This window comes from Larus michahellis, chromosome 1, assembly GCF_964199755.1.
Source record: "Larus michahellis chromosome 1, bLarMic1.1, whole genome shotgun sequence".
In the NCBI taxonomy this organism is placed as follows: Eukaryota; Metazoa; Chordata; class Aves; order Charadriiformes; family Laridae; genus Larus; species Larus michahellis.
In genome coordinates, this window is record NC_133896.1 from 30,680,158 (window position 1) to 30,701,867 (window position 21,710).

The 21,710-nt window shown below is 36.5% G+C and overlaps 1 protein-coding gene across 3 annotated transcripts in view; it reads left to right on the forward strand.

Annotated features, from left to right (window-relative positions):
- Positions 1 to 21,710, forward strand: part of IMMP2L (inner mitochondrial membrane peptidase subunit 2) — a 471,260-nt gene that overhangs the window by 289,881 nt on the left and 159,669 nt on the right. For all 3 annotated transcript variants that reach the window (XM_074607690.1, XM_074607532.1, XM_074607604.1), the window contains one exon: positions 20,841 to 20,906. In XM_074607690.1, coding sequence (XP_074463791.1) covers positions 20,841 to 20,906 — 66 coding nt within the window. The remainder of the gene's footprint in view (positions 1 to 20,840; positions 20,907 to 21,710) is intronic.

The following is a 21,710-nucleotide window of genomic DNA, read 5'->3' on the forward strand; positions in this document are numbered from 1 at the left end:
CTTGCTAAAATGCTTGATATCAAATGTTTCCAAACAGCTTGGAGTCCTGAAGAAGATGACGCAGGAAATAGCAGACAGAGGCTTCTGAAAGGAATCACAATTGAGCTTTTTGGGAGACAGTATTCAGCAGATATTAGTGTTGGAGAAGTCTGTGGGTAAATAAGTAGATAGGTTTTGAACAGTACCTTTTGTCAGGAATAAAATAAGAACAAGAGAGAATAAAAACCTTCCTCCACTCTCTTTATTTTAGAAGATATAAAATACTCGGTCATGAGAGCTTTGACTTGATGGAGAGAAGCTATGGCTCCTGCTAACATCCTCCCTACTTTTTGCCTGTCTTTGGAGGTGGTATATGTGTACTGCAGGGGGGTTGGACTAGATGACCTTTAAAGGTCCCTTCCAACCCAACACATTCTATGATTCTATGATTCTACTGATTGGAGGCCATTAGGGATTGCCTTCCACCTGAGGAGAAGGAGAACATACTGCATTTGAACTCTTTCCTTACTCCAGAGGAGGAGTGGGTTGGTGTGTTGGTACAATAGCTTTGTGCTTGCTTTAGGGGTCACATGGATAATTCCCAGAGAGACAGCTGGCAGGACGGAATCATTTCTGCTGCCTTTTGTGCAAGTGGAACAGGGCTGGGCAGATAAATTGTTCTTAAATATGGAGGTCATTCCTGAGCCCTAGATGTCAATGGGACTATTTATGTGATTGTACCTTTACTGGAAAAGAGCCAGAGTTATTAGCACTTGCACAGTTGAATTCATAGTGAAAAGTGTACTTGGTCCATAATACCTGGCGAGTGACTTTGACAAGTGGGCTTATATATAAATAGTGGTTAATTGTGAATATCTCTGAAATTTCCATTTCAATGAAACGTACTATTCTGCTAACGCTCACTTTTACTAGATAATTTATTTAAAAATTTTAATGATGTGATTACTTTGTTTCTTTAAGTACTTAAATATAGCTTGATATTCTCTATTTTACAAAAACTTGAAAACGGTAAATATCTTTATGCGATTTTTCAACTGTCAAAAATCCAATATGCAGTTATGTGTGTAAACAATAGGTTTGTGCAGTAGGATATTGTACATACGTTATCTGTCAAATCTGTTTATTCCTACAGGATTTAACTTCAGCAAGTATTATTCAAAGTGAGAAAATCTATTTAGAACTGTCTCATTGCCTTGTGTAATCTGCTAAATCACCTGTGGCCACACTGGCAATTTATTGCTACAGTAAATAGTGTAAAAATATCCCCACTCCTACCTTTAAGGGCAGAGAGAACTCTCAGTCCAAACCTCTTCCCAAGTTAGAGAAAGCAAGAGTTGCCCTTCCCTGTAGAAAAGAGTAAACTGAAAGGAAACTACTTTGGAAGTGTGAGAGTAAGACTCTAAAGACTTACTTGTATTAATTACAGAGAAGAAAAAAGTGCATAACCACTCCCCAACAGCCTGCAATCAGAGTCCTTTTAAGGTTTAATGAAGCAGAGTACTTGAAAATAGCAGGAATGTAGCTGGGTGAGTGAGTGGGTTGGTGATCTGAGACAGAGTGTTGTTAAGCTCTACACAAATGATGATGAACACAGAGGCATTGATGCAGGAGACCATCAGGACCCACTCCTTCCCCTGCTGTTACCATAATTATCATGCCTCATGATGGCCAGATAGGAAACTACACTTGGTAGGTAACGCTCTGTTTTTCAGGGAAGTTGTTCACTTTTAACTCTGCTTACCAACTAGGGGAAACCAAACCTCAGATTTGCTTGGAGTGATTTAACCAAGAATTGTGTTTGACTGCAATCAGGAAGTTACAAGAAATTGAATTATAGTAATTTAAAAAGGTACTACCACTCTACAGAGGTTGCTGCTCTCCATGGTAATTAAAAAAAACAACACTCAAAACAAAACAAAAAAAACCCACACCAACATTTTTGCGTCTAGTTTTGTGAATGCTGTTAATTACTGACTTCCAGCCAAAGCTGGTAGGTTCTCCTGAAGTTTGGTGATTTCTTAAACCCCAGTTGTAATTGTCTAGCCATGCCAGCATTGCCAGTTTGTGCAAGATAAAATAATTTCTGCCTTTCTGTCCTTCTGTTCATCCATCAATTCCATCCCACAGTTTAGTGAAACTTAGTTTCCTGCCACTGATGGGCTAGATTGTATGGCTTTTAGCATGTGGTTGGTGATTGTCCAGCACAGGAATCGAAACCTGTGAAGCATCCTCTTTCCTGCTCATAGTAGCAATTTCCTTTCCTGCCCTGAACTGCTCATCAAGTTTTTGGAATAATCTTATCAGCTGGCAGATGCAATTGTTTTACTCAGCACCCAGAAGCTTTCATTTATTTGCCATGCTCAAGGGATACCTGTTTCTGCGACACAGAGAAGAATCAAGAGCACGCATGGAAATGAACTAGAGCTTTGTTAAACTGGTTTAAACTCATCTACATTTGGGAATTTGCATTTGTTTAATTAAAGTAATTAAAAATTTATTTTAGTTATGTTGAAGCCACTTTGTCAATGCTAATTAGGTCCTTGTAGTGCTTTAGTGCCATATGAATTAAGACAAAGGCATTCTGGCTTAGTGGGTGGCCTGACTGCTTAGAGTCACAGCTGGAAACCCTCAGGGAGTAACAGGGGCAGGCAAGAAGAGAAGGGGCACAGGGAGCCAGGGACAGCCAGGGCAGTCCCTCACCCCCTGGGGGACAGGCCCACAGCCCCTGGAAAAAAATGTTTTGTGTCATAAATAGTCCTTTTAAAAGAATATGTGAGGCCCTGCTCTGTCCCCTCAAACGAGTGAATGCATTTCTTGTATGAGAGTATGTTGTACTGCAACATGGAGGAGCTGTGGACTCCCCTGAGGGTAGAGAGGCCTTATAGAGAGATCTGGATAGACTAGAGAGCTAGGCAATCACCAAACATATGAAATTTAACAAGAGCAGGTGCCAGATTCTCCACGTGGGACAGGATAATCCTAGTTATACATACAAACTGGGAGAAGAGAGGCTGGAGAGCAGCCCCCCCAGAAAGTGATCTGGGGGTTTGGGTTGATGGCAAGTTGAACATAAGGCAACAGCGTGCCCTGGCAGCCAAAAGGGCCAACTGTGTCTGGGGGTGCATCAAGTACAGTGTTGCTAGCTGGTCAAGGGAGGTGATTGTCCCACTCTACACCACACTGGTGCAGCCCCACCTCGAGTACTGTGTGCAGTTTTGGGTGCCTTAATACAAGAAGGACATCAAACTATTAGGGTGTGTCCAGAGGAGGGCCACCAAGATGGTGAAAGTTCTTGAGGGCAAGACTTATGAAGAGTGGCTGAGGTCACTTGGTTTGTTCAGCCTGGAGATGAGAAGGTTGAGGAGTGACCTCATCTCAGTCTACAACTTCCTCAAGTGGGGGAGCAGAGGGGGAGGTGCTGATCTCCTCTCTCTGGTGACCAGTGACAGGATATGAAGAAATGGAATGGAGCTGCACCAGGGTAAATTCAGATTGCACATTAGGAAAAGGTTTTTCACTGGGAGGATGGTCAGTCACTGGAACAGGCTCCCTAGGCAAGCAGTTGTGGCACCAAGCCTGTCAGGATTTGAGGAGTACCTGGATGACACTCTCTGTCATGTGGTTTAGTTTTAGGCAGTCCTGTGAGGAGCGGGGAGTTGGACTCAGTGATCCTTATGGGTCCCTCCAACTTGAGATATTCTGTTATTTTATGCAAAACAGTGTGAGACCAGGCCAGGGACATGGTTGGGGCAGCTGAGAGTCCAGCTTGCCAGACAAGTCTGCAGGGGTAAGGCAGGTTTAAGGTCAAGCCAGGGAATCAAATTTGTGGGTCAGGACTAGCAACATCCTCTAAGAAAGAAAATAATGTATTTGCCTGTAAAGCATTCCAAAAAGGTCCTGTAGCATTTCCTGAGGGCAAAGGAGATGATATCTCTGGCTAATCAGAGATCTAATAATTATCTCATCCTTGTCTTTGCTGTTAAATGCACACATTCACAGATCATGCCAATTCGCAAATGGAAGATTGAGTGGTATAAGCACCTACAGTTTACGTATAGCTCACCATTAAGGGTCCTTCACATATTGGTTGACAAGCTCAAATTTTTTTGCGTATACCTAATGACTTTTGTACTCACTTTGAGCTAAGTAGAAAAGAAGCTTTTAACCAAGGAAATAATGAGGCCCTCAGGTGTCCTAAGTTGGGCATGTAGTACCACTGCTCGTTTTATAAAATTTCATTTGAACTATGTCAGTACTTTCTAAATTATGTCTGATTATAAACCGATCAGTTGAGTACTGGGCTGCGTTTCCACACATAATAGAAAACATTAAATACACCGTATGCACTAGTGTTTATATAGCTAATTTTCTTTCCAAAATTGATTATGCTTTTTAGGGCTTGTTGTATTGAAATGGAGAAGGTCTTTCTAATTTCATTCTTACATTTTCTGCTCCACTACATGAATGATGAAATTGTGATTCAGCAGTTGTGGAGAAGACTGCATCTGTCTCATTAAGATACTTACAGTCTAAAATTTTTCTGGAGGGTACATGATGTCTCAGTGAACTGCTGCCAGCAATCTAAAACTCATTTATTCACGAATTAACTTGGCAGTAAAAATTCTAGTTTATACAAGTTTTTATTCTCTCTTTCCCCCTTATCTCCAAACCCAATCTCTTGATGTCATTAATATTTTAAGAAAAGAAAAAAGACATTTGTATTCATAATATGATTATGAGCTGTTATTGTAGCTTACAAAATTGCTCTTGAGTGGACACTGTTGCAAGTGCTGTTAAATGTAACCCATATACTTTCTACTTATTTATATTTAGCATTTTATCAAGGTAGGTTGGGGTTTTCCATAAGCCGTGAAATATTTTTTACTTTTATGAGTATAGTTACAACTCGATTGACTTTTGCAAAGACCAGACTACGGACCATCTTGTCAAAGTTGAGAATATATTTAAAAGAACAAATGTGATCTGAGATCTGCCAACCAAGGTTGTTGTAGAAATTTATTGACCGAGCTAACTGTCAGCTGGGTGGACCAGCGCTGAGCTATTAGGGTGGTAGCAGGTGCTGCCCTTTGTGGAGAGACATCTGTGAGCTTGTACCAGCAGCGCGTTCCTTCCTCGCCCCTGGGAATGAATTGGGATGCCTTTTGCGGGGGGGTTAGGGGTCAGGGGTACTTGCTATTCACTGCGTTCAGAGAATTAATACTGCCTAATCCTGTCAAAGACAAGCTTGTGAAAATCTAAAGGAAGAACAGCTTTTGTTTTTTCCTCTTTGGAGCAGATAAACAGGCAGGAATTTGAGGGATTCCCAGCTCGTTCCTATATGACACATTTATGTCACGAACGTCCTTGCCTGCTGAGGACTCCTTGCCTGTTCTGTTGTAGTTGTTTTGCTGCTGGTGACTCATCTTGCCAACTTGAACCGATCACAACTTGAAGCAGGGAAATATCTTCTGTTCCAAATGTGACAACTGTTTTTTTTTTTTTATTTAAATAACATTTTGGTTACGTTCCAATTATCCATTTGTAAAGACTAGTCCCACTGCATGTTGTCTGCACAGCAGACTTGAATAGCAGAGCTGAGTGCACTGGTAGCTTTTTATCAAACGCTATAAATCACAAATGTTAGTAGTATTGTCAATTAGTGCTTTGAGTGTACAGAGTTACATAAGTGCTAAGTCTCAGTATTGCTGTTTCTTGGTTAAAAAGAAGCGTAGCCTAATCCTGAAGTTTCTGAATTATACCACCCTTTAACCAAAACTCATAGACACCTTTTTATAATCTTGTATGTTTTCTTTCAGAGAAGTAAGGTTATACTTGCACCATCATGGCTCCAACAGCCCTATTACTATACCACTTACTAAACAGCTTTGAGTTTTAAGGAACTGTGTTAGTAACTGTTTCTGTAGTAATGCGTCATTTGGAGTGTATATGCAAAAGCTATCTTTAGATTTTGAGCCAGAAGTATATGGTTAGTATCTCAAAACACTATGCCGTACAGCTTAAATATATTCCAGTATATATTTTATGATCTTTGTCTGCAGCAAATAGCTATCAGGAATGGATAGTAGAATATTACTGAGAGAATCAAAATGAAAAGTTTAGATTGTTCTAAGTGATTAAATTTGTCATGCAGTAGGCACTGGTGTTACAAAGATCTGTATGATTTCCCACAATTTTTGCTCTTGATATTCAGCTCTTTATAACTCCGGTAATGTGCAGTGTTGTTCTTGCTTTCTTAAGGGCGTGAAAGTGCTTTTTTCACACCCAGCTGCGTTAAATTTTGTGTTTCCAACCTGTTTTGGATATGCATTTCTCATGAAAATGTAAAGGCTTAAGTTTAGAATGTCAAAGACAATAGTGCCAACTTTGAATTAGCTGAGTTAATCTTTCTGTTGAAAGATTGTTGTTAATCTTTCTAATTGATACTCGTGTCAGCAAGGCCCAATACATATAGTGTGTCAACACACGTCAGAATTTGCCAGTACTGTCCAAAATCAAATAGTATGCAAACCACGTGTTAAAAAAATTCAATAGTAGAGCCAGTAGAATTTCTTAAGAGTTTTGTTAATCCCACACCATATCTTGCATTTCTTCCTTCCAGGTTTTCATGCTGCTAATACTGCAAACATTTCCAGCCACTAAAAAATAAAGAATTGCTTTTTTCCATATTAGTTCCTGACACAAGCCTCTATCATTAATCTTTCTGGCTTGAATTTTCTTTTGACTGTTTTCTGTAAGAGGACTTTCTTCTTTTTTTCTGAATATTTTCAGAAAAAAGCTTTTTAAAAATAAAGCAATGAATCAACGGGTTAAGTGAAACATGACTGGCACAACATTTTGAGATATAGTACAACTAGAATTCACCTTTTTCTAACATGGATCCACTCCAAAAAAAGAAAAAAAGATACAAAAATGTTAAATAACTTGTTTGAACTTTTGCCTCATGGATAGAGGGAAGAGAGTGAAGAATGCATCCTCAGAATGTCAAAAAGTGTCTGTGAAGTTCAATTCATCCTTTTCCCCTCCCTTCTTGCCTCTTCTGCCAATCTCTCTCTTTCCTAGCAATATTCTGAGCAGCATATCATTTACTTGGAGAAAAAGGTGACAGGGACCTTCTGCGGGAAACTGTCGCACAGGATCGGGTTTGACAGGCTTGGATGGGGCGAGGGCTGGTTTTGCTGCTGCCTGAGACTGAAGAATTCATTTTGGGTGGAATAACCAGAGCGGACTGGAGCGTGGGAAGAGCTGGGAAGCAAGTGTGCAGACCAAACCCTGAGGCTGTGTATACAGTTGGGGAAAGAGGGAGAGCAGATTGGCCTTCACAGAGAAGGGGAACACTATCTAAAAAGCTTGTAAACTGCTTTGTGTGAAGGGAAAAATCATCTGTAAGTATAGCTCTTTTACTCATTCATGCTGTTCGCTGTTGGTGACACTTCTAGTTTATTTCATCTTCTCTTTTTAATTTTTTAAATAAATGTATTTGTCATCATACAAGAGAGGAAGTGTCTTGCAGCTCAGAATCCTAAAAATCTCATGGGAAAAAACCAACGTGGGACACTGTTTTTTTTATTCTTGACAAACTCCTCAAAGTTCTTTCATGCCTGCTTAAGTGATCAAAGTCTCTTCGAGCAATATCCTCAGTTACTGTGCAGGGTCCCTTCTGCTATCTGTGAAAGCACACAAGTGGAGGATAATGCAATTAGTATCAAATGGAGCACAATGCTTGATGACCTGCTGACACAGAAGATCAGGTTTTGAGAAAGAATATCATGTAGAAAAATACTCCCTATTAAATTTCCCATTGCTGCTCTTTGCCAAATCCTCATAAGCAGGTCATAACTCCTTTTATTACAAAGATTTCTGTCACAGTAGCCAATCTATGGTTAATTCAGCCAGACTTCCTCTGCAGGGTGGACGCCTGGACAATTGTGGGCATTTTTCCCCAAATACTCTCTTAGCTAAAAGCAGAAGCTGTGAGGAAAAAAACCCACAACTTAGATGATTGGTTTCTTTTCATTGTGAGAGTTTTTAGTTGTGTCCAATGTCTTATTGCCGTTCTTTTTTCTTAATCATATCTTGTAACTTCTGCAAATGACATTTTGTAACTGTCAGTTTAAAATATGTAGGTAACTTTCCATTTTTTGTTTTGCTAATGTTAATTCTCATTTTTTTTCTGTACTCTATTATAAGAAATACTAAGTTTTGAACTACGTAAGTAAGTTATCCTCAGCATCACTCTCTATTTCTGCAATGTTATTTTATTATATAACTGTATACAAGTTGCAGTGAATTTAATGTTATAGAATCTGGGAATAATTTATTTCTTTGTGTGCTCACTGAGCACATAGAGATCTTTAGGATTGTGTCCTATGGACAGGTTTTTTAATAGCTATAATGAATAGAGATGCAAAATTGTTTCTTAGTTAAGCCTCTGTCTTTACCTTTTATTAGTTGGAAGATAATTGATTTTCATTTTTGACACTATTTTACAAAAATAATTACAAATCATTCTGAAGCCAAGACTTCTCTTGGCCTCTGTAGAGATCTTTGAAATTGTTGGTTGGTTAGATGGTTTGTTTGTTTTTCTTTGTATTTACATTGACATAATGTCTCTATTATGAAATGATTTTTTTTACTAAAACGATGTATTACAACTATTTTAAAAGTATACATTATATTGTTATTGGTCTTCCTTTTACCTCACCATTAGTATTTTACTTGCTTTCCTGTGTTATTTAAAAAACATCTCCAACAGATGCTTACAAGGTAGATGAAACAATATTTTTAAGCAGTTTGTCTTGAATCATTTAATATTAAGATGGCTAGACTAAGCTGACGTCTGGCTTCCTTCATAGTCAAGCAGGAGAGAGTTTCCCCTCTAGAAGGTGTTACCTTCTGAGCACTGACTATAACAGACTTACCTCATCCGGAAGGCTTAGTTTCTTGGCCATAGTTGAGGTTAAATTTGAGAAGGTATCAAGCTACTCATAAACACCAAGAAAGAGATTTTCTCAACATGTGTTTGAAGTAACATTTAGAAAAATTTAAAAAGCAGTGTGCTTATGGAGTTTAGGTGATTTCAAAGATAGACCAAAACTTCGGATTCTTCAGATTCACAATTTTGTTTCCTAAATATTATGTTATTCCTATCTGAGATGCTAAACTTGGTCTCTAGTAGAGACAACGTGAGACCCAGGCTTCTTAACTTCTAAATTTCTTTTGAGATATCTTGATTCCTACATCGCTGATATTTTTAACACCTAAATATGCATCCAGTACTTTTTCAAGAGCTGTGGTGGTGTTATATAACGGGAAAAGTTTTCTGGAACCCCATCAGAAAGGAATAATGATTGAAAATTGCTGCACAATGTGTATTGTGTGGTCACAATTAGCATTTTAGGACAGCAACTGATTATTTAATTTTGTATGCTTAGAGGAGATGCGACTGAACACAGGTCTAATCCTAGAATCAAAGAAGGTATGGAAGTGAGTCTCACGGCATGTAAGATTCTTTAAAAATAAGCATAATTTTAGCAATCATACGAATATATTAAAGATTATTTCTATCTAGTATTCCATACGGCAATCCGAGAATGATTTTCAAGCATTTGACTACATTTTGCATTTTCTGTGTTTTTCCCTCTGTTGTCTGTTGCAACAGAAGTCACTCATATTTTATTTCCATTACAGACTAGAGTGTTTGGGCAGCTATAGTAAAGATGCAATATGGTTTCTGTGTGACAGCATAATGGTTAATGAAACAGTGAATATATTACTGTTGTTGACTTAAGCATAGAAGCCCAGATACTCTCATTCCTAGATCGTGCTAACTTCCTATTTGGTAGATAAATATTTCTATGTATGGTTTCAAAGTCAAAGGTTAAGGTATAGAGTGTTTTAACCCTTTTGGGAAAGGTGAAGATAAGGTGAAATGGCCAGTTAAAACAGCAAGTAATTAATTGAGTCTCTCTGTTAACAGGAAGAAGGTCAAGTGCACATAACTATTGTGATTACACAGCCTGCATTACAAGCGGCTGAGTCGTTTAACCTCAAAGTGGTTAGATTGGAAGGCTGAGAACCAATTAAATGAGATTTTACTTCAAAATAGTAGCTGTGCTTGTGAGTTACTATAGTATTTTGAGATTTTTCAGAGTGATTTGTCATATAGTTTTGCAGTACCAATTAGTTTTACTACAGTGAAGTGTTTTAATTAAAGTTTTCAATTTTCCTCTTTTTTAAAAAAATATTATTTTTTTCTTGCCTCACTGTAGCTAATTGGCTGAAATTTTTACATAGTAACTTCTTATGGATACGTATTTGATTTTTTTTTCTTTCTGTCTTTTTCTTGACTTTGTCTTGTATGCAATTCTGAAATTTTTTCAGATGCACAATTTCGATCGCTGGGTCCAAAGTGTAGAAAGGCTTGCTTAATTTTGTCACGTAGGGATCATACATCTAGTTTCCACTGGGGAGAGTCCACAGTTATCCACTAACAAAGATCCAAATTATTTGCAATTACCGTTCAACATCTATGAAAAATGCTGAAAATCTGCTACTACTGTGTCTCATTTAATAATGAGGCTGCAACTGTATAGCATGCTGTAAATATACTAGGGAAAGCTCAGTTACTTTGAAAGTATGCAGATCTTTATTCTTTTTCCTCCAACTCCTTCATCTTAGCGTAGGAGATCTCTGCTAAAGAGTGTCTGCTTCCAGGAGATACATTATGGATGGGTATTTACCATGGAAGCTGGTTTTTTTTTCTGAATGTATTATCCTCGGAGAGATATGTTCCTGCTCTGTTTGAAAACTCCACTAAAGTGGAATGTAGAGAGGAGCTAAGAAATGGGGGTCCGTGAGGAAGGGAAAGAAGGAACAAGCACAGATATCCAAGAATTGCAGAGCTTGAGAAAATTGTTTACATATTCTAATTATTCCATGTCTATATGGCAAAATGTAAGACTACTGAGGCTTTATGCAGGTGATATATTCCGATTGTCATTTCAGTTTAGAGATTGCTCAGATTTCCCCATGAAGTTTAAGGGAAGCATTGTTTAAGGTTATGCACAAACAGTTTAAAATTTAATAAAAATGAAACACTACCTTTCCAACAGTGCGTGCTTGCAATCTGTAATTATTATAAAACACTACTTTCAGTAAAAAAAAAATAGTTTTTGGCAGTGCACGATTTTGTTTTTTAAAAGAGGTTTGACTGAGAAATGCTAATGCAATGTGAAGTTAAATTAAGAATTACATGATGTTATTAGAAGTACAGTTTTCCTCATATTTTTAATTATATCTTTGTACATATTTTCCATTGGAGCTGCTGAGCAAATCAAGCATCCCTGGAACTTATGCCTAACCAGTTGGTGCAACTGCTGTCTTGGAGTACTTATTTTGTAAATTATGGATGAAAAATGGTGAATGTTCAAAATGGTTCACTAAACCAGTATTTATTAGGACTGAGGCCTGCTTCCTCAAACTTAGCCCAGAGGAAATCCAGGAGCAACTGAAGAATATATTCTGTTGCTCTCATTGTCTGCTAACATTGTCAAAATTACATACAATTTATTCATGATAATTTTGTTTGAAAAAAATTGCTATCTATGTCACTTCCTTTAAAGTTATAACACTATTTAAGATCAAAACTGGGTCAAACATTGCTACTGACAGACGAGCATGGACTCAACAGTTTTTGCAGTATGGAATACCATTTGGAAAATGCCTCTTTAGCAGTTGAAGGGGAAAAAAGACGAAGGAGAAAATATAAATGACTTCAAGACTGGCAATAAATTTCCAGTATTTAAAACAAAGAGAAAGGCCATAGGAATGTCTTATCTGGTCAAAATGATCACATGGTTTATTTCTCATTCTATCAATAAAAGCTAAAATACGGCTAAGGTCAATCAATTTGGAAATCGGTTTTGTCAGGCAAATCTGGTCTGTTTTATCAATAAAATTACAAAACAGCTATATAAATATAATGTTGATAGAGGCCATAATATAGTGTACTTTGTTTCTTCAAGAATTCTTTTTGCTACCACATAATATCCTGATCTAGAAACTTGCCTTCGATAGAATTAATGTGGGACACATTAGACAGTTTATAAATAGGTCAGTTCAACTATGAAGATATAGATACGGTTGGAGAGGCCGGTGTGGATGGTAATATTTACAGCAGACTTCTTTGTGACCCAAAGCTAGGTACTGGTTTTTGTCAATTGTCTTCATAATCATTGGTTAAGCTTGCAAACAATACGGAGATAGAAAGGGCAATAAATAATAAGGTGGTCGTGTCATTACAGCATGACCTGAATCACATGATTACTGTCCAAAAACATACTTTACAGAATGTGAAGTGCAGTTAGTAGTCAAAACTTTATTGGTTAACTGTTTTAGCAAGCAGTTTGCTCAGAGGGCGGTTTAGATGTCTGGCACTTTTTGTATCCTTTCAACACCCGCTCGACATCTTCAAAGGATGACCTATTTGCCTGAATATACAAAATAAATGGAACATTGTAAATAGGAAAGAGATTTTGCATTGAGCCAGCATAATAATATCAGGTTGCTCTAATTAATTTATTGTTAAGTGTAATAATAATACAAGCTGAATAGTACTAGGTTCTCATGTCTGTGTGCCAAGAGGAAAACGGAAATGTTGGGGGAAATTTGAAGTGCGGTCACAAAAGCGGTCCTTAAATTGGAAAACTAACTGTATACTGAGAAGTTTAAGAAGTTCTAGCTGTTGAATCCAAGAGAAATTTAAGAACTGTTGTGCCTAAATATTTCTGCATGAAGAAGAAATAAAATGTTGAGGGTTTTTCTGCCTTGGAGGAGAAGGCATGAAATTCAAGTTGGTTAAATTCAATTTTGAATGCAGATGCAATTTCCTAATAGCAAGGATAATTAAACTTTAGAGTAATTTCTCTGGATGTTAGACTTGTCACTCAGAATGTTTGAGACAAGATATCATAACCTTCTCTAAAACTGCTTTATAGTAGAATTAGGTACTATCCAAAAAGACGGAAAAGAAAGAAAGAAAAATTAAAAATTTGTGGGCTACAGCAGTTAATTAAGGTGATCGGTACAGTCTTTTCTGGCATCAGAGCCTGCATGCCAGATGAAATATGTTGTTTTTTAAGGTATCAACATCATGATTCTTCATATATTTCAATAAGGCTAAAGGCTGTGCATAGTTAGAAGTGAAAAATAATTTGTGTTGTAAGGCACTTCTGCTGATTATCTGGTCCTACCAACCACTCAAGGCAGGATCAACTCTGAAGCTGGGTCAGCCTGCTCAGAGCCTTGTCCAGTTGAGCACTATCTCTCTGATTCCCAGCCTTTCTGGGCAACCTGCACCACTGCTTAACCTCATGTGGTTTGAAAATATTTTTTATATTTTCAATATCCAATTTTCAATATCCAACTGGAATTTACCTTACTGCAACTGATGCTGTTTCCTTCCCTCCTCCTGCTGTGCACCTGTGCTCTCTGAAAAGTCTGAATCACGAATCGCCAGTTAGATAGATGACAATAGTCTCCTCTCTGATATGCACAAACCCAATTTCCTTAGCCACTGCTGTTACGTTACTCTTCTGTTGCTATTATTTTGGTGGTCCATCACTTTTTCCAGTTGTCAGTATCTTTCTTGTTCTGATGGGTCCAAACTGAACGCAGATGTTGGACCTGGTTACTGGGTATATTTAGGGCAGAAATTCTGTATAATAGAAATTTGCAATAGGAATGACAGCAAAAAAGAATAAAATAAGTGTGGTCATTTTTTTTTCCTCCACTATTAGTGTGTTTTTTTCCACAATATAGACATTGTCTCAGAACCTGTGATGTGATTAGATAAATGTTATGTTTATTATCAGATTCATTATCTGCATAAAGAAGTATGGAATTCAAAGAAAAGTTATGGACTGTGAAAAAAGCAAAATGAATGGATTAAAAGTGTTTTGCTTTAGAAAATATGTGTTTAGAAATAGAAAATGTATTAAGTAAATTTGCATTCTTATACAACATTTAGAGTTGGATATGTTGGATCTGTTTTATCATTGCTGTAGTACTGGGAGGGATAAAAGAATGGGTATTGCTACATAGTTCTTCCTATACAAGAGTTTGAGCATCAACTACTATGCCGGCAACAGGAAGCTCCTTCATCATAGGCCAGGGGCACAAAATTTTTTGAGGGTCAACATCTTTATCTAGTGTGTGATGCAGCCATATAAAACTCCCTGTTTATCTTATTAAGCAAAGTCAGAAAATAAGGATGAGACAACTCCACTGCCTCTGTATTTTCTCTTCCTCCAAGCATGTTTTAAAAGTAAAGCCAACAAAACTGTACTTAGAGGTTCCCAGTGCTGTAGGTATATTAATGCCATTTATTCTGGTCTCTATCTGCATTTTAGTTACTGCTTTGGCTATTTTATGGATCCCCAAAAGGCTCGAGAAGGAGATAAGCAACTAATTTTTCATCCTGCCGCATTTCTAGAAGTTCCCAGAAGTGTAAACTATAACTACATAGGACTTTTTGATCAGACAGAAATTAGTTTTGGGAAATGAAGAGGTCACTGATTGAATGTCTTTGGGTCACAGTGTTAGACTAAGATCTCAAAACCTCGCCCTTATCTTGTTTTATGGAGCTAAATCCTTCTCAGTATCTGGCATTAACAACGTACATAAAAGCAGAAATTATGTTTGTGAAGAAGATGGCCTTCATTATTTCAGTCTGTTCATGCTATAACAACACAGTGTTCATTGTTTCAATTACCTCCATGTGAGTGACCATCAAATCACGTATATCTCAATCTGAAGTAAACTGAGAATAATCTGAAGGCAAACCTCTGGCTGCTGCCTAAACATTTTGCTTCTATATCATAAAAAGTGAAGCCATGTGCTAGCAGTGATATACATATATATGTTTATATATAGATACATACGTATAAACATTGAAAACTTCAGGCACTTTTCACTGGAACTTACTAATAAATACCTGTTCTTTGTCATTTGTCCTGTTGTAGAGAATGCTCAGTTAGTATCAAAATTGCAGTAATTTTCAAAAGTGAGCGCAAAACCCATGCAGGTTGACTAGGATAATGGATGGATAACACTAAGCGTATGTAGATCATCAAAGTATCTAATTCAAGCTATCTATTTGAAACGTATTACCTGCTTATTCATTATGAGTTCACAGTATAAGATCTTATCTTCTTTTTCTAATGCATGCACCCAGAAAATCTGAGTGCTCATTCAAGGAAAAAGAAAATAAAAATTATCATATATTGTGGCATTTATTTATTTGGACTTTACTGTTGCTCAGGTATAATTTCTTCTTTTCATGATAGCTATTGTGATAATATCTGTTGAAAAATATAATTGGTTTTGGTGTGTCTGCTGTGTCTCTGAGCATCAAACATTTTGTTTGATCATTATCCAGGATTGGTAGGTTATTTTTATTTATTTATTACAGAGACTGCATGCTCAGCAAGAAACGATATCACATAGCATTTGGGGATACATGTTAATATATCCTGTTAGAGAATAGAAATGAATCAACTGTCTTCCTTCACTTATTTTGCTGGGATCTTAAGATATTGTAGAAAAAGTGCTCTCTCTCTAGAAAAGTCTGTAGAACCTTCAGTTTCAAGCTCTTAAGCATGATTTGCTGTGGGAACTCTTGAGAAGAATATAGACAACTCAAAGAATTAAAGAAGGGTCAAGTAACACATACAAGAAGTGGAAATAATATGAAAACATCATGGTTGATCAAATGTTAGTTAGTTTATGGGGCAGTTATTTAAAATTGTGCTAAGCAATATCCATTAGAGTAAATAAATAATTGAAATGATGGAAAGGAGAAAGTTTAGGAGCAATATTGTGACTGAAATACTCATTTTCTCAATAAGGAAAGGAGAAAGCCTTCAGAGAATTGTCAGCATTTATATCTGACAATCCCTTGCTAAACAGTGGGTTTTCCTGATGGCTGTATCATTCCTCCTGTCTTTCCTGACAAACATGTTTTGTAGCACTGCAGTCCCATAATGTTCAATACAGGATTGAACATAGAAGAAAGGATGCTTGTATAAATTTATATGTGTGTGTATAAACATGTGTGTGTGTGCGCATATGTATATATGTATGGAATTTGTAAGAGCATATAATTAAAAATAAAAACATAAGTAAATATTTAATTTTTATTGGAGAAGCGATATTGAGGTGATAAACAGGAAAGGTTGTTAGGGCTTTCCTGAAATAAAACAAAGTGTCACTTTCTTATTGAAATTTAGCTATTATTCTGTACCTCCTCAAGAAACTAACTCTTTTTATGAACTTGTCAATTATTAGTTTATTTCAGACTGTGGTTTTAGGGGTGCATCACTGATAAAACCCAACAGAAGCTATCTGACCAGTCTTTATCCTCTCAATATTTTTCTTCATGACAACATGCAGGTCTGAAAAGCATATTTTTTTTTTTTATGTAAAAATGAAACTGAACTCTTTACAGCTCTTCTACTAAAGCATATCTTTTAACTTTAGAACTCAATGTGTGTGTAGGGAGAGGAGGGTTCCTATGTAGTCTGCACTTTTTTTTTTTCTGCAGTATCAATTGGATAAAGGGGGACCTGCCCCAGAATAATGCATAGGATGGAGGTTAGAATATTGTGTCTTGAAGTACTTGCTGTGGATAAATAAGGAATTTGAATCTGCCCTAATCACTGGGGTGATCTGCCTTCACCTCTATTTAACCTAACTCTCTCAATTCCTTTTCAAACAAATGACCAGACATGAGAGGCTTTTAATCCAAAGTTAATGATGTCCTGATGATATGGGCATTCGTTTCTCTTCCTTTACTGTGGCGGAGTTGCTCGTGGGTTTTTAATGAAAGCTGGGCATGGATGAGGACTGTAGAGCTGAAAATCAATACAGAATAAGACAAACATATAGGTTTTAGGAGAATGAGCTAGGATTATTACCAGCGGCTAATTGTGGCAGGTTGCTTACGTTGAGTTGCTAAAGCTGCATCTGGAAAACACAAACTACATACCAAATGTCTAATTTTCCCTTGGTAAGTTGTTTGTCTTAAAACTGAATCTGAATTTTGATGTCATGATTCATGTCTTTGTGCATGAGGCTGGGATTTCTGCATTGCACTGTGCATAAGCTTGAAGTCTGGAACAAATTAGAAATGGTTGCTAAGGCGGAGTGAAACGTCCCATCATCAGAAGGGATTTCAGACAGAGAGGATGTTGCTCTTTTGTTCCATTATTTTCAGCCAGCCATCAGGAGATCTGTAGGTGAAGTTTAAAGAATTGTTTTGACAGATAAAATCAAAAATATTTATCAGTCTTGGATGCTACACAGGCCATTGCTTTCTTTTTGTATTATGCAGCAGTCATTCTTCTGAGGTGCTTTAACAAAGAATACTGCTGTTTAAAGAGAAATTGGGAACAATGAGTTATCCTCGAGCTTGATGGCTTGAGGGACACACTGCTAGACTTGCCTGTTTTCCATTTTTCTTCATGGAAAAAGAAAAGTGACTATGAGTGGAGTAGAATTCAATCTGAATTTAAGAAGTGGATTTATTTTCCAGAGATGTTTTTCCTAGTGCATCACTGATGTGCTGCTAGCTGCTACTTGCACATTAGTATTTGTAATGTGCTTGAGATTTTCATAGTGATTCTGACTGTTTTTATTTGCACTGATGTCTCTAATTCATGCATAGTGAAAAATGGTTATATGTAGACGAGGAGATATTTTTACTGAGCAAAATGTAATCTTAACTTTTTGAGAGGCTGATTTTGAACATCATCAAGGAATGGTGACCGCTCTGTGAAACGTCAGATATGGATCTGGCTGGTAAATGTATGGATGGTTGTTATTAATTCATATTAATGATCTTTCTGAATGACATCTTTGGAAGACAAAATATCTTCATTGTGTGTAATAAATCTCGTCTTTTCCCACACACCGTCACTTAAAAGTAGCATACCTGAATATGACCTTTCATATAAGGAGAATGAAAAAATACAGTATAATTTAGGAGAGGTGCAAAAAATTAAATCAACGGTTTCTTTTGTTTTTCTATTTCCTTCTGTTTTGAACAAATCCCATTTTCAAAGATTATTGTTAGTTACCTCACTGATATCAGTGAGAGAAGTACTAAACAATTACTTTTGTTTTGACATTTTTTTATCCTTCATTGTTTAATTTGTTCTATACCTACTGAGAAATTTCAAAGACAGAAATTGCCTATATCTGTGTGGTTTTGTGATTTCCATAATCAAGGAAATCCCAGTGTTACACTAAAAACCTTTCAGGAAGGCATCAATATCCATCACTTCAAAACTAGTCTCTTACCTCCTGTTCAATCTCTGTGGCTCCTGGTGAAACATTCTGATCTTCTCTTGAAAATCCTTATTTTAAAAGTGCCCGTGTTATTGGCCAGTTTGAGTCTGCTGCTCCCTCTCTTACCAGTCCTTTTCTATTTTCATGAATTATAATCAGAACATTAGTAAAAAGTTTATTTTTAACCTATTCTGGCTTCAAATATTAAAAATATTCCTGATTTATAATAACTCTCCACAAGGAATTCCTTGACGTCTTTCTGATAAATTATGTGTTTTGGTTAAATATGTCATCAATGGCAAAAAAGTAAGCACTCTTAGAACAAATACTCATATTGCAGATTTAGAGCAGTGTTTGTTCAAGGTCATTATAATTTTTTGCACAAGGAAGGCAAATTAAGGAAGGGGTCAGTAATATCATTACAAGATATACACACTAATCAACTGAAAATGCTTACATGGGGAATTTCAAAGAACCTGTGAAAATAATGTGTTAAACCAGAACACAGTTTTGAAAGAGTAAACTTAAAATTTGTTTTCATTCAGTCTTTGAGAAATGCACAGTTCATGACATACATTACATATTATTATTTCCATTACTTAAATTTGACATGAAAATATTGCAATCTGAGCCTAGATAAATTAAAAATGAAATAAATGATCGGTAAAGTAATTTTTGCAAATATTTTTTTATTTATAATGGTTTGTATAATAAAGGCATGTTCTTTTTTCTTAGCCTTTGCTCTGATTGAGAAAGAGAGGTGGTCACTGCAGGAGTGAGTGTGCACTGAAGCCTGCTAGGGAGCAGCATCAGAAAGTGCTGTGGATAATCCAGATATTTGAATCATACGAGCATCTCAGAAACGTGATTAATTCATCCCAAGGTTGACATGTAAAATATTATAAAAATGTGTATTCTCAGCCTAATAAAGAGCATGAGAGACAAGACTGAACTTGATTATGCAACTCATCGGGTAAAATTAATGTTAAAAAAAATATTAGTCTAAATGATATCACGATTTGAAAATTCCAGTGATGACTAGGGAGTCAAAGTATGGTCCTTATTTGTGTTCACTGCTCCACACTGCTTTGTGAAAATAGGATTTTCAGGCTTAGTAAAGTGAAACTATTTGATATTTTGAAATTCCAAATTATGCTGCTTATTTTTTTTTATTACATTGAAATAGAAATATATTTAAAATATACTGACACACACACAAAAAATAAACCACTTTTCAAATGTTTGGAATACTTTTTTGGCGTCATATTAAAAAAATAGAATAACGCTGAAACTATTTTTCTTTTTAACTTTTGGAAATGAAAGTGAACTGCAAATGCCTTTAGTCATGCAGCAGTGAGAAGTTTTTCATCCTGACTCATCTCAGCTTTGCTTTTTAAGGAAATGTAATCTTAATGTGCTACCCGTTGACCAGAGATGAGCTCAAAGGTAATGCTCTGTGGTGAGGATGGCATGGGCAATGTTTTTAGGTAAGAAAACTGTAATAGAAAGCTTTTCCAATTGCACGTCTAGCAGGTTGTACTGGAGTCTAACATACAGCATCAACAGAAAATCAAAGCCATTTGTTCCTTCACTGACTTTCCTATATACAAGAAGGAAATAAAAAGAATTTTTTAAATAACATGAAAACACTCTACAAAGTTAGCGTAGTTAAATAATTAAAAATGAAGAATGGAAAGAAAAAGAGGTAAAGTAGAAAAGAAAGAAATTTTACGGTGCACATATGTCTACATTAACCAGTTAAAACTATGGAAGAATAACGCTTCTAATAATGCTATCTATTAACGTGCATCCAGGAAGCTGGAGTATTCAGGCTAGGCATGCAAGTTCAGCTTTGCTTTCTCATAACTCTATATAATGCATGATTAGAATCCACTCAATTAAATACGCTTAAAGGAAAATAACTTGAAGTGCATTAAGAAGCTTTGGATAAATCTGAATGAAACTTTCAGAAAATTTTACAGCTTTTTTTAAACTTCCAGAATTCCCTAGGCAAGGTTTACCTAAATTAGTGATAGATATTAATATCACGTAGGGAGTTTTTTTTCCCAAAATGAGTGAATGACATGAATTTTTAAACACAATATGATGTAAAAGCTTGATGGGGAATTCAGGTTTTAGTACATTAAACTATTTGCAAAGGTACCCTCTTCATTAGTAGTGGGATGTTCTACTTCAAATGTTGTGGAGTGTGTTTTTCATGATAAAAGGTACGTTGATTATTGTGGTGTTTGTAAGCAGGTCTTTTTTCAGCATTTGCTTTTCAATGATGGTTTGCGAGGAGAATGATTACAGTAGCTTCACGTCAGGGTGGAACATCATGACTGATGCTATATCAAGGAGAACATGGAATCTCCTAATGACTTTAATAGTGTCTATTTCTTTGTGGAATTTCTTTTCATTTTCTTAAAACAACGGGAACATTACTGACTGTATAACCTTATCCCCTGTCACAGGTCTCCTAGAAACCCTGAACAGAAGATCATTAAACGAGTGATTGCTCTTGAAGGAGACATTATCAAGTAAGTATTTTAAGCCTTAGTCTCCGAGTCTTTATAGGAATAGTGCAGCTTTTCATTGGATGTTAAATCAGTATCCTAGACAACGAGAACTTTCTAGTATTTTCTTTCTATCTATTCTTAACAGGGATGTCAGCATTGTACCTGTCTCCTTTTTAATGAGAGGAGAAATGTTACACAAAACTGCTCACTCTCTCATGAAAGGTACATGGGTGCAAATAATGCTTGTTTCTTAGAATATCTGCCACGTATCAAGGCAGGTAATTGTACTGCATTTTTTCAAAAAGATTATGGGGCTGTGATTTTTCATTTAGAGAGTCCAGCTGCTGTTTCATACTGTTGTTGGCAAATAAAAGTTGGGGGGTTTTAGGGGTTGGGGTTTTTATTTGCTTCAAATTTTGGGGATTTTAAATTAAGTTTAATTTTATTTAATTTTATTTTATAGACAAAGAACCCTTATAGATGACTGCCTTCACTGCAGTGTGTAGGAATCTGAAGGGAATATGGTGGAACTGGAGTAAATTATTCTATCAGAAAAAAAGTTGTAGCAAGAATAGACTCTGGGGTGCTTCAAGACTGGGTTCACTCTGACAGACAGATTTTCCTACTGGGGGTGGTTGGAAATAAATTACTAGTAGATGTAAATCAAAAGTTTTTGTGGGAACAGTATTATTTTGATGAAAATGTTTGTTTGAAAGAGTTTCTTTTTCCCAGGTACAGAATAGAATTGGCATAGAGCTGGGAGTGTAAATCCCTATTTTCCCACACTAAGATATGAATGACCCTGGGAGCTCTCAGACAAGATGG